The 12,726-nt window shown below is 41.5% G+C and overlaps 1 protein-coding gene across 1 annotated transcript in view; it reads left to right on the forward strand.

The window, feature by feature from the left end:
- The first annotated feature begins 5,311 nt into the window (after positions 1-5,311).
- Positions 5,312-12,726, forward strand: part of gc (GC vitamin D binding protein) — a 34,527-nt gene continuing 27,112 nt past the window's right edge. The window contains exons 1-2 of the mRNA XM_027028705.2: positions 5,312-5,375; positions 5,768-5,837. Of these exons, the coding sequence (XP_026884506.2) occupies positions 5,312-5,375; positions 5,768-5,837 (134 nt within the window). The remainder of the gene's footprint in view (positions 5,376-5,767; positions 5,838-12,726) is intronic.

Raw genomic sequence — 12,726 nt, forward strand, 5'->3', positions numbered from 1 at the left:
AAATCTGTTTCAAATAATTTTAATCATTGTTCTGTGCTAAATTAATATTTATGTTTTATGTTCCCATGTAATAGGAAGTGTAAATGTACATTATTGCAGAATAACCTCACAGAGTTTAATCCATTTGTTTTCATCTACCAGTGAGGACTGGATAACTGTACATTCACCCTTAATAAAGATAAGACCAGCAATTTTAAGTAAAATAATTAGATAAATAAATAAATTCTAATATTCCTAAAAATATACCTTACATGTGAGCAGCTGTCAAAAAAATATATGCACAAAAGAGAAAATCCATTCCACACTGGCACAGAATGGCACAATGTGTGGTAAGCATCTGTCCCTGGCAATGGAAAAAAACCTCAAGTGTCTTGGGATACATAATAGGTTCCTAGGAGCCACTAGAGTGCTATTTCCACCTACCCTGGAGCACACCTACTGTGACTGGGGTAGCACTTCTTGGACTTGTGGGCTGCACCTTTAGTCTCCACCACAGTGGAGTCAAGAGCACTCCAAATTTAGAGAAAGGAAAACATGACATTCCTCTATCTGAACTGCCAAACTCTACACTTAGAAGACAGCTCCAGTGGTTTAATGAGCAGTTTAATATTTTTCTTCTGTGTAGGTTAATAATTTCCCTATGCTAACATGCCTGATAAAATTTATTAAGGCTTATTCAATTATTAATCATTGAATAAGCCTTATGTTGTAGGTAACATGCCTAACAGCAGGTGGCAGTACCACCAGCAGCACGCAGACCTTGCATCAATGGAAGAATATGGGTGTGTCCAATAGCACACAGAACACCATGGTTTAAATACCCTTGACCAACAGAACATCATTGTCTCTGGTTTTTCCCTTCCACTAAGGTTAGACCTCAAAGAGAGGCTCTATCACATATGAGTGTGCACACATCAACATTCACTTTCATTTTTCTCCCTTTTTACACACACACACATACACAAAGGCAAAATAAATCACCATCTTGCTTCCTATTAATGTAAATATATTGAATATTGGTGCTTTTGTTTGTCTTTTCACCAAGTTACAATATCATTCGAATGCTAATTGTTGCTAATATCAACAAGAAGAAACAAGGAAATCAGTTATTTAAATCCTTCAGAGATTAAATCATTAACATTACTTTCTTTGGCTAAAAATTAAGAATTGTGATGATTTGAATTTGATTACAAAACTGTGACTGATTTATTAATGAGACTGATTATGAGGCATAGTAATCATGTTTATTTAAGTGGGTAAAACCCCCCAAAATGTGTTTTAGGAAGAATAGTCCAGTATGAGTTTCTGTCCACTGAATCAGCAAATCGGATATTATAATTTGCAAACTAATTTCGTATGACACGTTGCCCCATACCACATATTTAATTTAACATTTCACATAGCACTCCATTAGAGATTAGTCCTGATTTAGAATTTAGGTAGATTATCCATCTTTGGAGCCTCTAAGTGCTCAACATGATTCAGTGCAAAATGCTTGGACTGACATTTTAATTTTTAACAGATAAAAAAAAATTGCTTGGATCATACTTGGGTAAGATCTCTATATTAGCCAAGAACGCTGCAGTAGCAGAACATGAAAAAAAGTAATCCTCACTTTTTAATGGGGGTTAAAGTAACATATATGTAACCACTTATTGTTTTCATATATTTAATTTAAGAATTATTTTCTATCCAAGGCCATTATTCAGCAATACTTCTATCGTTATTTATGTATGTATTAATCTGTTCATCTATCCATCAGGATTTAGAGTGAAAAAGTCACAAACTAAATTACTGCACAGTGTGCTGAAAAAGACTGTTCTAGCTAGTCCACTTTACCTTTAGCACCCATGCTTCGCTGATTTCAAAATGGTTCACAGCTGACATTTGGGTCATGGCAGTGTATTTCACAATGTATGCAAATAATGCTTAACTTTCATCCTGACATTTGGGTCATGGCAGTGTATTTCACAATGTATGCAAATAATGCTTAACTTTCATCCTTGTGGAGGCAGACAACTCCATTAATATTCTGTCCAGTAGCTGGTGGTTAATTTTTTGGTGTAAATTACCATAAACACAAGCTACTTTATCGAAGATACACTGAAGTATAGACAATATTAGCCCATGTGCCTCCTGATCAGTGACGCTCTCAGAGTTTAGTTCTAATCCTTACACATGTGATCCTGTTAAGACTGGCCTTTGGTACCATCTGGATATTAGAGCCAGGGATGTTAGAAGTTAAGTCTACAGGGCATTAGATTTCCAAGACCGGAGTTGGGTACTCTTGAAGCTATTTTAACAGAATGACCACCTCTTTGCTGTTACACTCACATCACACTTAGGGAAATCCTCAGAGTTTGGTAGAAAGTAGCTGAAGTTAGCTATTTTAAAACTCTGTAGTCAAAGATGCACAGATCTCCCATTCAGTATTCTGGTTAAGCCATGAAGGTTCAACATGAAAGACAAGCAAGTACAGACACCTCCTTGTTCTGATAGGGTGGATGTTGGTGGTTCATATGAGTACACAAACCATTGCAATCTTATGTAATTGCAATCCTACCTTTAAATTCACTAACAAATATACAAGAGCTGAGATTGTCCCTTCTACTCTTCTTACAATGAAACCAATCCTGGCTGAATTTCACCATTACGCAGACACGCAATATCTGAAGTTTGGGAGAAAGTCGAACAGGATAATCAGCACTCAGACTCTCAGCAAAAATTCAAGAAACACTTTGTTCTTGCTGTCTTCATATGAGCACAGGCCAAAAGCAAACCATTGCTCTAGTGACTTAGACTACACTTCTCCCTATCCACTCTCCATTCTCTTATTCATTACAAGCTGAAAATATATTTGGACAACAGGGGTGAAAGTCCTCAGTAAGACAAACATGTTGCTTCATGTTTGATGAGTTCTTCACCTTTAGTATCAATTCAACCTACCTGTTTCATCCTGCCCTTGTATATTTATAATGATGGTCAGTGTAGGTGACCAAGAAGTAAACTAATGTATGTGCTATGTTTACATTTGATCTTCCATCATATGTCAGCCCCAAAATAGCATGAGTTTTTGTGAGAAAGATTGAAAAGAGCTTTATTCTCTGAGTTTCAGGGATATGTGTGTATTTTGGGACCCACATTCAATCATGTCTGCTGTACAAAGTCAGCTCTTCAACAAACACTGCACTCATTTACAGAAGGCTGCAAGTGTGATTCAGCACTAACCCTGGGTGAATCTAAAAATAAGGTAATTTTTCCCCTTGAAACACAGTTATGCAATCTGGCACAGGGCCATTTAGCAATAATTTGGGTCACAGAATAGATTTGCTAAAAACTGGGGCATAACACTGAAAATTGTAATTACAATGCAGAACCCCAACTACGTATTTGATTGATTCGCTCAGAGGAAACTACATTTTTGTCAAGGTACAAATGACTGGTGTGTGGGAGGAGTAAACGGTTTGATGTTTTTGTGGCAAAATGAAAAAGAAACAAAGAAAAGAAAATGTTCCTTGAGTATTTTGTTTTCAAAGCCACATGGGAATGAACTGAAATATGATGATAATTATTGTAGCTTTAGGTTCCACCATGGTGAGCCCTTGGACTTGATCACCCATCACTGCAAAAAATGAACCTCCATATCCAGGCAGCATGGAGGAATTTAAGAGTAATTTGGGTGAAATTGAAAAGCTCTGAAAAGCAAATCATTCAATTTAGTGAAGGAAAGCATAAGTATTTATCAGCTGGGTGTCCAAAAAGCTCTCAGGAACTACTTCAGAAGCATGTGAGATGTGTTCTGTTTGACATTAAGACCTCAAACTGAGAAATGTTTTGAGCATTGTTTATTTTTATAAAAACTCAATGAGAGACTCTTTTTGAAGATTTATTTATACATCAAATGTATATGCTTGTGTTTTTCTGCAGACATACTAAAAACAATAAAAAATATTTTTAAAAATCTGACTGAGATTGAGGAAATTCTGACTGATGAAGTATCAAACCTCAGAATGAATCAACGTTTTAACAAATCATTCAGTTTTCTTTTTTTTTTTGCCATGCAATCAACATTCAGACACTAAAAAGAATCTTAAAACTATTCTACAAAACCTTGCTGTCCATGGGACAGCCAGGTACAGATGGTTGCGATTCCTGAATTGTTTTGTTGTTGTAATATTTGAATTCTTATAGTGGACAGCTATTAGATCTCTAAGAGCTTTGATCTCTCAGCAAGTCCTGTGGTCATTTTGTGTGATTAATGTATATTTCATCGTGCCAAGCTTCTAAGAAGAAGTGCTCCTTCTCTCCTTTTTCATCTTCTTTTGCTGCATTAGCAGTGTGCTAAAGCAGTCTAATTATCTTCCAAAACCATCAATAGAATTTACATGTGCAGTTGTATATGATGTCTTTCACCATATGAAAAGATGTCAGAGGTCCTTTTCATACCATTTCTGATGTGTTAAAACTGAAAGTGTGGTTTTGTGGCTGCAAGCGATGCTAGAAAGTTTTCAGGAGAGGAGAAATGTGCTTTTATATTTTCCACAGGTCTTGCCTTATCATCATTACGTGCTCCACCTCACATCGACCTCGTAACTTTCTTTGTAATCTTGTAAACGCTGGTTCAAAGGAAAACAACTGCACTTTAAAAGAGACTAGAGTGGAATCTGATGGGCCATGGTAAGGCAAAGCAGCAGGCAAAAAATATTTATGTGACACTCTGGGCCATGATGTCCTATGTTGGAGAGGAGCAGATTACCTTGCATTTTAATGGACCAGAAACATCTGCTGAAGTTCAGGTGTGGTGGAGCTGCCTGGACACCAAGGCCATAACTTAAAATAAAAAGCTACTTAGGCAAGGGGTGCTCATACTGTGGGTTGCTGAGCAGAGTACATATAGTGACACCATTACTGGGCATATTTTTTAGCAACACCCTTTGCTTGGGTACTTGGTACATGTGTGGGTTACTATTAAAAGCATGCTGACAGGTCCACTTCCATTTACTGCAGTTGCACTGCAAATAATCAGAGCAGACAGAAGTTATTTAGAATTGCCCCCCTCAGACTCTGGGTAAGGTCACTGGAGCCAAAACAGTCAGGTCTTATTTTTAACAGCACCTCAAGGAAGGAACTCTGACAAAATATTAAAGGGCAATTCAAATGGTTTTGTAACTCATGTGTGTCTGTGCCAAAATTCTGTTTGTACAGAAATATTTGCTCAACTGTAGGCTGTTATTTTTTTGTTTCATATGTGCCTACTCCATCAAACACTGAACGGTGCCTTCTACATCAAACAGTTCCTGAGAAACCAAAAATGAGGACTCTAGCTCTCAGTTTTATTTCTGCCATCATTGTTCTAAGTATGACAGCGAACAAAGGTATGGAAATTTCATAAATATGATTACGCTTTATTCACAAATGTACATAGTCACGGGACTAAAACAGTAGTGCTTTTACCTTTGCAAGGCATGGCAAATGGTTATTTTTGGAGAACATTACTTTTGCTTTTAACATTTGGATCATTTTCACAAATGTTTTCACAACATCTCTGCACATTTTCCTTTTATGACTACAACTTTTACATTAATATAACAGTTTTTACTAACTGAGGTATTACCCAAAAAAAAAAAATGCTGCAGGTAGGAAGTTTTAATGCTGAGGTGGTTTTCCAGTATCTCTTGTTCCCCCCACCAAATCACACTTTAAAGAACAAAACCACTTAGGAATGGGTTTCTCAGAACAAACTACCACTGATGCTTTATCTTTACAGGCAAGAACTATGCACAGGGATATATATGTGAGGAGTGGAATGTCATTGGAAAAAATAACTTCAGAATAATGTATGTATGCATATTCGTATTTAATAATGTATGCTTCCTTTTACAAACATAAATCCTGTTAAATAGAACAAAAGAGAGAAAAAAGTTCACTGTGTCTGTTGTGAATATTTAAATGCATTTTTTTTAATTTCTAAATTAAAGGTTAATATTCTTTGCATTTGTATAGTCTTTACTTAAAACGTTTGCATAAAACTGGGTGAGCCTAATCAGTTGGTACACTCTAAATATTTCTAAATAATATTTCCAAACTTTGTTTAATATTCTGAAGGAGGGTTAGATTAGATTTGATGTCCAAAAAACACCCAGCAAACCAGTTAAATTGATCTCTTAGCTTTGTCTGATTGAAGCAAACTGGTCATTTTCTCCTCAGTGCAGGAAAGGAAGCACTTCTGCCCGTCTCCTAATATAATATGTCATGGAATGATAGACCAGTTGAAGAACAGTAATTTGTGAACAGCCAACAAAAGGCCTCCATCTTAAACATCCTATTTCTCTGGAAACCATGTGTACTACAGTGCAATTTTTACCTCTCTTTCTCTCTCTCGCTACATATCTATCAAGCCATATATACATATTACTCATATGTTCATGTACTTGCACTATAAACTTTAAATCTGACCATTTACATATTGGTTAAATACAATACCTTGCAAAAATACTCACCCATCCAGATTCTTCACATTGCATATTTATTGTCTATGCAGAAAGAGTAAGATATACTGGTTGCATATTTAACCTCTTCACAGCTCTTTAATGTTGAGTAAAAAATATTTATTCCATTTACATGATACATTGATCACCACAATGACATAAAGAGTACACAATGTATGTATACAATGTATACAATATATCATATCCACACATGCAATTACTGAATTGCTAATGTGTGATCATCCAGTCGGCTATTGACCCTTGCAGTTCTACCACAACCTCAGGAACAGATTATGTCTTTGGAGCCCCATTCCCAGCTCTTCTATCACTGTACACACACACACATGTTTACTGTATAACTGTTTGTGTTATATGGGTATAATAATTGTACTCAGTGGATAACATGTAGATATCATACAGGAATTACAGCATACTGACAAACAGCATGTGTTCTATTCCCAGAGAGAATTGTCATACTGATAAAATATATAGTCACTCTGAATAAGAGCACGTAAATGTAAATTTTAAATTGTGTTTACAGTCACTGGGTAACATTAAAAGCTATGTCCATAATACATTTGCTTAATTCATATTGTTCACATAACCTTGTGGTGGGTCCAAAGTTTCCCCAAGCCTCTTGTGCACAGAAAGCCAAAGCCCTGCTGCTTTACAAACACCAGATACTAAATGTTGTTTCTCCATGCAGTAAAGTGACTTCCCTACTAGAAGCTGGCCTCATATGTCTTCTTCACCTCCTGTATTAATAGAGATATCAGAGTCTGCAGGCCAGAATCTTTATGCAACCAGTATTTGTTATTTCTTTTTTATTAATCAGCCTGTATGTGTGTCTCTATGAAAAAAAAAATTATTAGAAAAATGTATTAAGGATGAATCTACAATGAAGGATCTGTGAGTTTGAGCATTACAGAATTTACAGCATTATGTAAAATTATCAAACTATAACCATCATGTCACACACAGATCTAGGCTCTGGACCGTAATACAGAAAGCAGAGATGGGGAAAAGGAAGTAGTTAAGAAAAAGGAGATGTTTATTTCATAGAGGGAGTGTATTTCAGGAGATGACAGTGCCAAAATAACAAACAAATCCTGGAACGAAAATAGTGCAGATGTCTTATCTAACAGAATAAATATATAATATATAAATAAACAACAATTATCTGCCCTAACTCTCTGAACCACAACAGAAGACAAAATCCCAGAAAGCACAAAATAATTGGCATCACCTCCCTATTTCCCAAACTACAACAAACATATAATGACAATAGTTAAACAAGTATTACATACTTGTACACAATTATTTAGAACAGCAGCCAAGTTCAATATGGGGCAAAATCGATGATCACATATGGTGTGTCAAAGTCAGGGTCAATAATAGTTAATAGTAATAATAGTCAGTGTGTACCTTCCTTAGTCAAAAAGGACACACAAACAGAAACGATCCACCTGGGTTCGTAACAAAGATAAACGTGACTGAAAAATAAAATGCAGTATTTTAACACTCCAAGATATAGTAATACATATGAACTATGCTGGAGAGAATGTGGGCTGGAGGTGGACTTCACACTGTAAGCGTTTGGGGGTAATCACAAAGCGAGGTGAGGGGTTGAACGCAAGTGCAGTGAGATTTTATTAAACATTAAATCAGGAAGAGACATACTGAGACATAGGTGGCACAGATGAAGCAAGAGGCGAGGTAGAACAGACTTGTTCTTTATTTTCCATTAGGAATGCAATAATACGAAACCACTCTAAGACGAAGCGTCTTTGTAGTATTAGCATTGCACCAACGGGCACTTGAGGTTTCGACCGCTAATGCGCAGCACTGTCTCTCTATATAGTGACAGGTAATGAGGAGCAAGTGTCTCCTGTCAAAAGGCAGGTGAGCGTAAACGGGGCACGTTAGTGGTACGGCCCCTGTCTGGAGTGGGTGTGTCCCTCGCAGTAGGAGACCGGCCTACCGTGACTGAACGCCCAACCCCCCCACCACCCCCCCCCCCCCCCCCCCCAAGACCTCGGCAGGCTCCTTGAACATGGCCGGCCCCACCTACTCGGGGCAAGCTTCAGCAGGTGCAGCCTATGGAAGGAGGTAACAAGATCAGGGTCCAAAATCTGGGAGGCCGGAACCTAACTGCGCTCCTCCAGGCCGTACCCCTCCCAGTCCACCAAATATTGTAGTCCCCTCCCTCTCCTTCGGAAGTCCAGCAGGGTCCGCACCCTATATGCCAGGCCCTCTTCTGTTTCCAAAGGTGGAGGCGGGTCACCCGAGGGTCTTGTGCATCTCCTGCCAGGTCCGTTCGCTCTCCTTGCACCATCTCTCCACTGCCAGCTGGTCTGACACGGGGGTGCTCTGGGGTATAGAGGCGGTTAGGAACCTAAAACACACTCAAATGGGGTGAGACCAGTTCCCGTGTGGCGCAGAGAGTTCTGCGCGTACTCCGCCCATGGGAAGTACGCGATCCATGTCTCTGGGTGGCGCTAACAGTAGAGGTGTAGGAAGTTACCAAGTTCTTGGTTCACCCTCTCTACTTGCCCATTAGCCTGAGGGTGATAGCCGGATGTTAGGCTGACCGTGATGTTCAGCTTACCTAACAGATCTTTCCATACCCGCGATGTGAATTGGGGGCCACGATCTGACATGATGTCCTCAGGTAAGCCAAACTGTCTGAATACCTGGTGGAATAATATGTCTGCTGTTTCTAGCGCAGTGAGCAGGGCTGCTAAAGGGACAAAGCGAACCATTTTATAGAACAAGTCAACGATCATCAGGATGGCGGTATTGCCCTCTGAAAGAGGTAGGTCCATGACAAAGTCCATCGTCAGGTGGGACCATAGTCGTAGAGGCGTAGGCATGGGCAGAAACTTACCTGCAGAAGGAACTCATGGCATTTTACTGCGGGCACAGTCTCACCACCTCCCTGTTCATCGCCGCCCATCAATAGCACGCCCCAATCAGCTGTGCGGTGCAAGTGGCGACGGGGTGTCCTGTCCCCAAAGATGTATGCACCCATGTGATGAGAGTTCCCTGATGTTTCGGTGGCATGTAGAGGTGATTAGGAGGGCATTGTGGATGCGGGTTGGCTGCCTTTATTCATTAGTCCAACTCCCACTCTAGAGATGCCAAAAAGCATGAGGGAGAGAGAACAGGCTCCGAGCTCATCGACAGGGCCTCCGCATTGTGTTGCCGGGAGAGTGCATCCGCTCGAGTGGTGTTCTCCCCAGGCCTATAGGTGACCCGGAACTGGAACCTGGAAAAAAAGACTGACCACCTAGCCTGTCTGGCATTTAGTATCTTGGTGGTCTGGAGGTATTCCAGGTTCTTGTGGTCCATATACATGGTAAAGGAATGTCGTGCTCCTTCTAGCTAGTGCCTCCACTCCTCGAGGGCGAGCTTCTTGGACATCAGCTCCCTATTCCCCAATGCCATAGTTCCTCTCTGCCAGACTCAGTTTTTGGGAGAAGTTATGCGATAGGCCATAGGCTGCCTCTTTTTCCTGTATGCTGAGATAGTACAGTGCCCACTCCTATGTTGGAGGCATCCACCTCCACCACAAATGGTCTGTCTGGGTCAGGCTGTCGTAACACCGGTGCTGTTTAGAAAGCAGTCTTGAGATCGTCAAATGCCTTCTCTACCTCGGAGGTCCATTTGAGCCTTCGGGCAGGGCCCCGGAGCTGGTCTGTAAGGGGTCTTGCTAACGAGCTGAAGGATCGGATGAACCTCCGATAGAAGTAGGCAAAGCCAAGAAAACACTGTAGTGTCTTATGTGTGAGTGGTCTGGGCCAAGCCATCACAGCTTCCACCTTGCCTGGTTGCATGCGTACACTCCCTTCCTGGATGATGTACCCCAGAAAGTCCAACACCTTGCAGTGGAACTCACAGTTCTCTAATTTGCAGTATAACTGGTTCTGTAACAGGGTTTGTAGTAAGGCCCACACATCTTGCACATGTTGGTTCCAGGAAGGAGGAATAGATCAAAATGTCGTGGATGTAAGCGACGACGGATCTTCCCAAGAACTCCCTGAGAACCTCGTTAATGTAGGCCTGGAATATCAATGGAGATGTGGCCAGACCGTATGGTGAGACCAGATATTCATAATGTCCTGTGGATGTGCTGAATGCAGTCTTCCACTCGTCCACTCCTTGACCCGAATTAAATTGTAGGCACTACGCAGGTCTAATTTTGTGAAAAACCAGGCTCCTCTCAGCTGTTCCACTGCTGCTGGAACCAGGGGGAGAGGATACAGGTACTTCACTAGCAGTTTGTTGAGTCCCCAGTAGTCCACACAAGGTCTCAGGCCCCTGTCCTTCTTCTTTACAATGAAGATTCCAGCTGAGGCTGGAGAGCTAGAGGGGCGGATGTACCCTTGTTCCAGTGCCTCCTTTATGTACTGTTACATTGCCCATTTCTCCTCTTGGGAGAGGGGATAGATTTTCCACTTGTCGGGTACTGCCCCCTCCTTGAGGTTTATAGCACAGTCCCAGTCCCGATGGGCCTTCATTGGGCTAAAAACCTGCACCAAGTCCACTCGTGTGGAATAGGGACCTGCTTCTCGGCTCCGGGACTCTCTATCCAGGTCACCGTTAGTGTCACCACCTTGTTCGGGAAGCATCTCCGGCTGCATGAGGGAGCCCACTGCAGGATTCGGTTCTCCATCCACTTATCCTGTGAGTTATGAGTCCTCAGCCATGGAAGACCTAGTGTGACAGAGTGAGAGAGGGAGGTAAGGAGGAAAAAGGCGATGCGCTCCGAGTGTCCGTCTTGGGTGACGAGGAGAACACGGGGAGAGACATGAGTGATATAGCCAGGGCCTACAAGGCCCCTGTCCAGGGCTTGCATGCTTAGCGAAGAGGGTAGGGCGATGGCTTTGATTCCTAGCCTCTTTGTGAAACCCCAGTCCCCGCTGCCCGACACTTGTATGACACCTTCAGTGGGACCTTAAACATAGAGCGAGATTGGGGACAACTCACCACATTGTTGCCTCTTCGTTGGTCTCCCCTCCTGGGCTGTACCCCTGCTGCATCCAGCTGCTTCCAGCTGCTCCTCAGGGTTGTCGGTCTGCTTGGCGGGTCCATGCACCGGTGGGCTAGCAGGGGAGGTCATTCGTACCTCGGGGCTCACGGCCAGGTGGTTGACGTACTGGCCGAGAGTCTGTACCATTGATCGAACTTCCACGATTTCCTGCCGTTGCTGCTCCAGCGCCGCCATCTGGGCAGCCACCAGGTGAGCCCAGTCAGGGCTGCTAGCGTCGCTTCCTGGCAGCTGCGCATTCTGTGATGTAGGCGGCACAGATGAAGTGAGAGGTGAGGTAGAACAGACTTGTTCTTTATTTTTCATTAGGAATGCAATAATACGAAACCACTCTAAGACGAAGCGTCTTCGTAATATTAGCATTGCACCGATGGGCACTTGAGGTTTCGACCGCTAATGCACAGTGCTGTCTCTCGGAACCTGCAGGAATATATAGTGACAGGTAATGAGGAGCAGGTCAAAAGGCCGGTGATTGTGAACGGGGCAGGTTAGTGGTACAGCCCCTGTCTGGAGTGGGTGTGTACCTCCTGGTAGGAGACCAGCCTACTGTGACACATACAAGGTAATTAACAAGGCTAAAAAAAGATAATGAAGGCTAGGCCACAGAATAGAATGAACCAAACATAGCAAACGAACCAAACCAAACATACTGTCCTGTTCTGAGCATGTGTCAAGATGGAGTAATGGATTAAAGATGCAGCTTTATTAAAGAACATGCTTAGTCCACAAACAGAATCCAAAGTACATAAGCCAAGGTCATATGTCCAGAAAAGCAGTCCATAAAGTTACCAAAACAGACAGGGAGCAGGTAAAAAGGATAATCTAAAAAACAGGCAGAGATCAAACACACCAGGTAACCAGACAAAGATACAACAGGTCAGAAACACACCAAACAAAGTAGACAAGACTAAACACAAACACAGGTTTTAAATACAGAGACTTATGGAGACTAATACGATTAAGGTGGTTACAATAACAGGTATGTAATGAACTAGTTAGGGGTGGGCGATTGTGACACATATATTCTGGGATTGACCAAAACTGTTGGAATTTTGAGAAAGTGTTCAAAAAGAGATTAAACATATTATGGGGATTAGTTTTACCTTAGATCTATCACTATTCATACTGGGTATACTACCTGACCTACTACCTACTATACCACCTAATATGATAGATGGAAATTGGACT

Source organism: Electrophorus electricus, chromosome 9 (genome assembly GCF_013358815.1).
Source record: "Electrophorus electricus isolate fEleEle1 chromosome 9, fEleEle1.pri, whole genome shotgun sequence".
NCBI lineage: Eukaryota > Metazoa > Chordata > Actinopteri > Gymnotiformes > Gymnotidae > Electrophorus > Electrophorus electricus.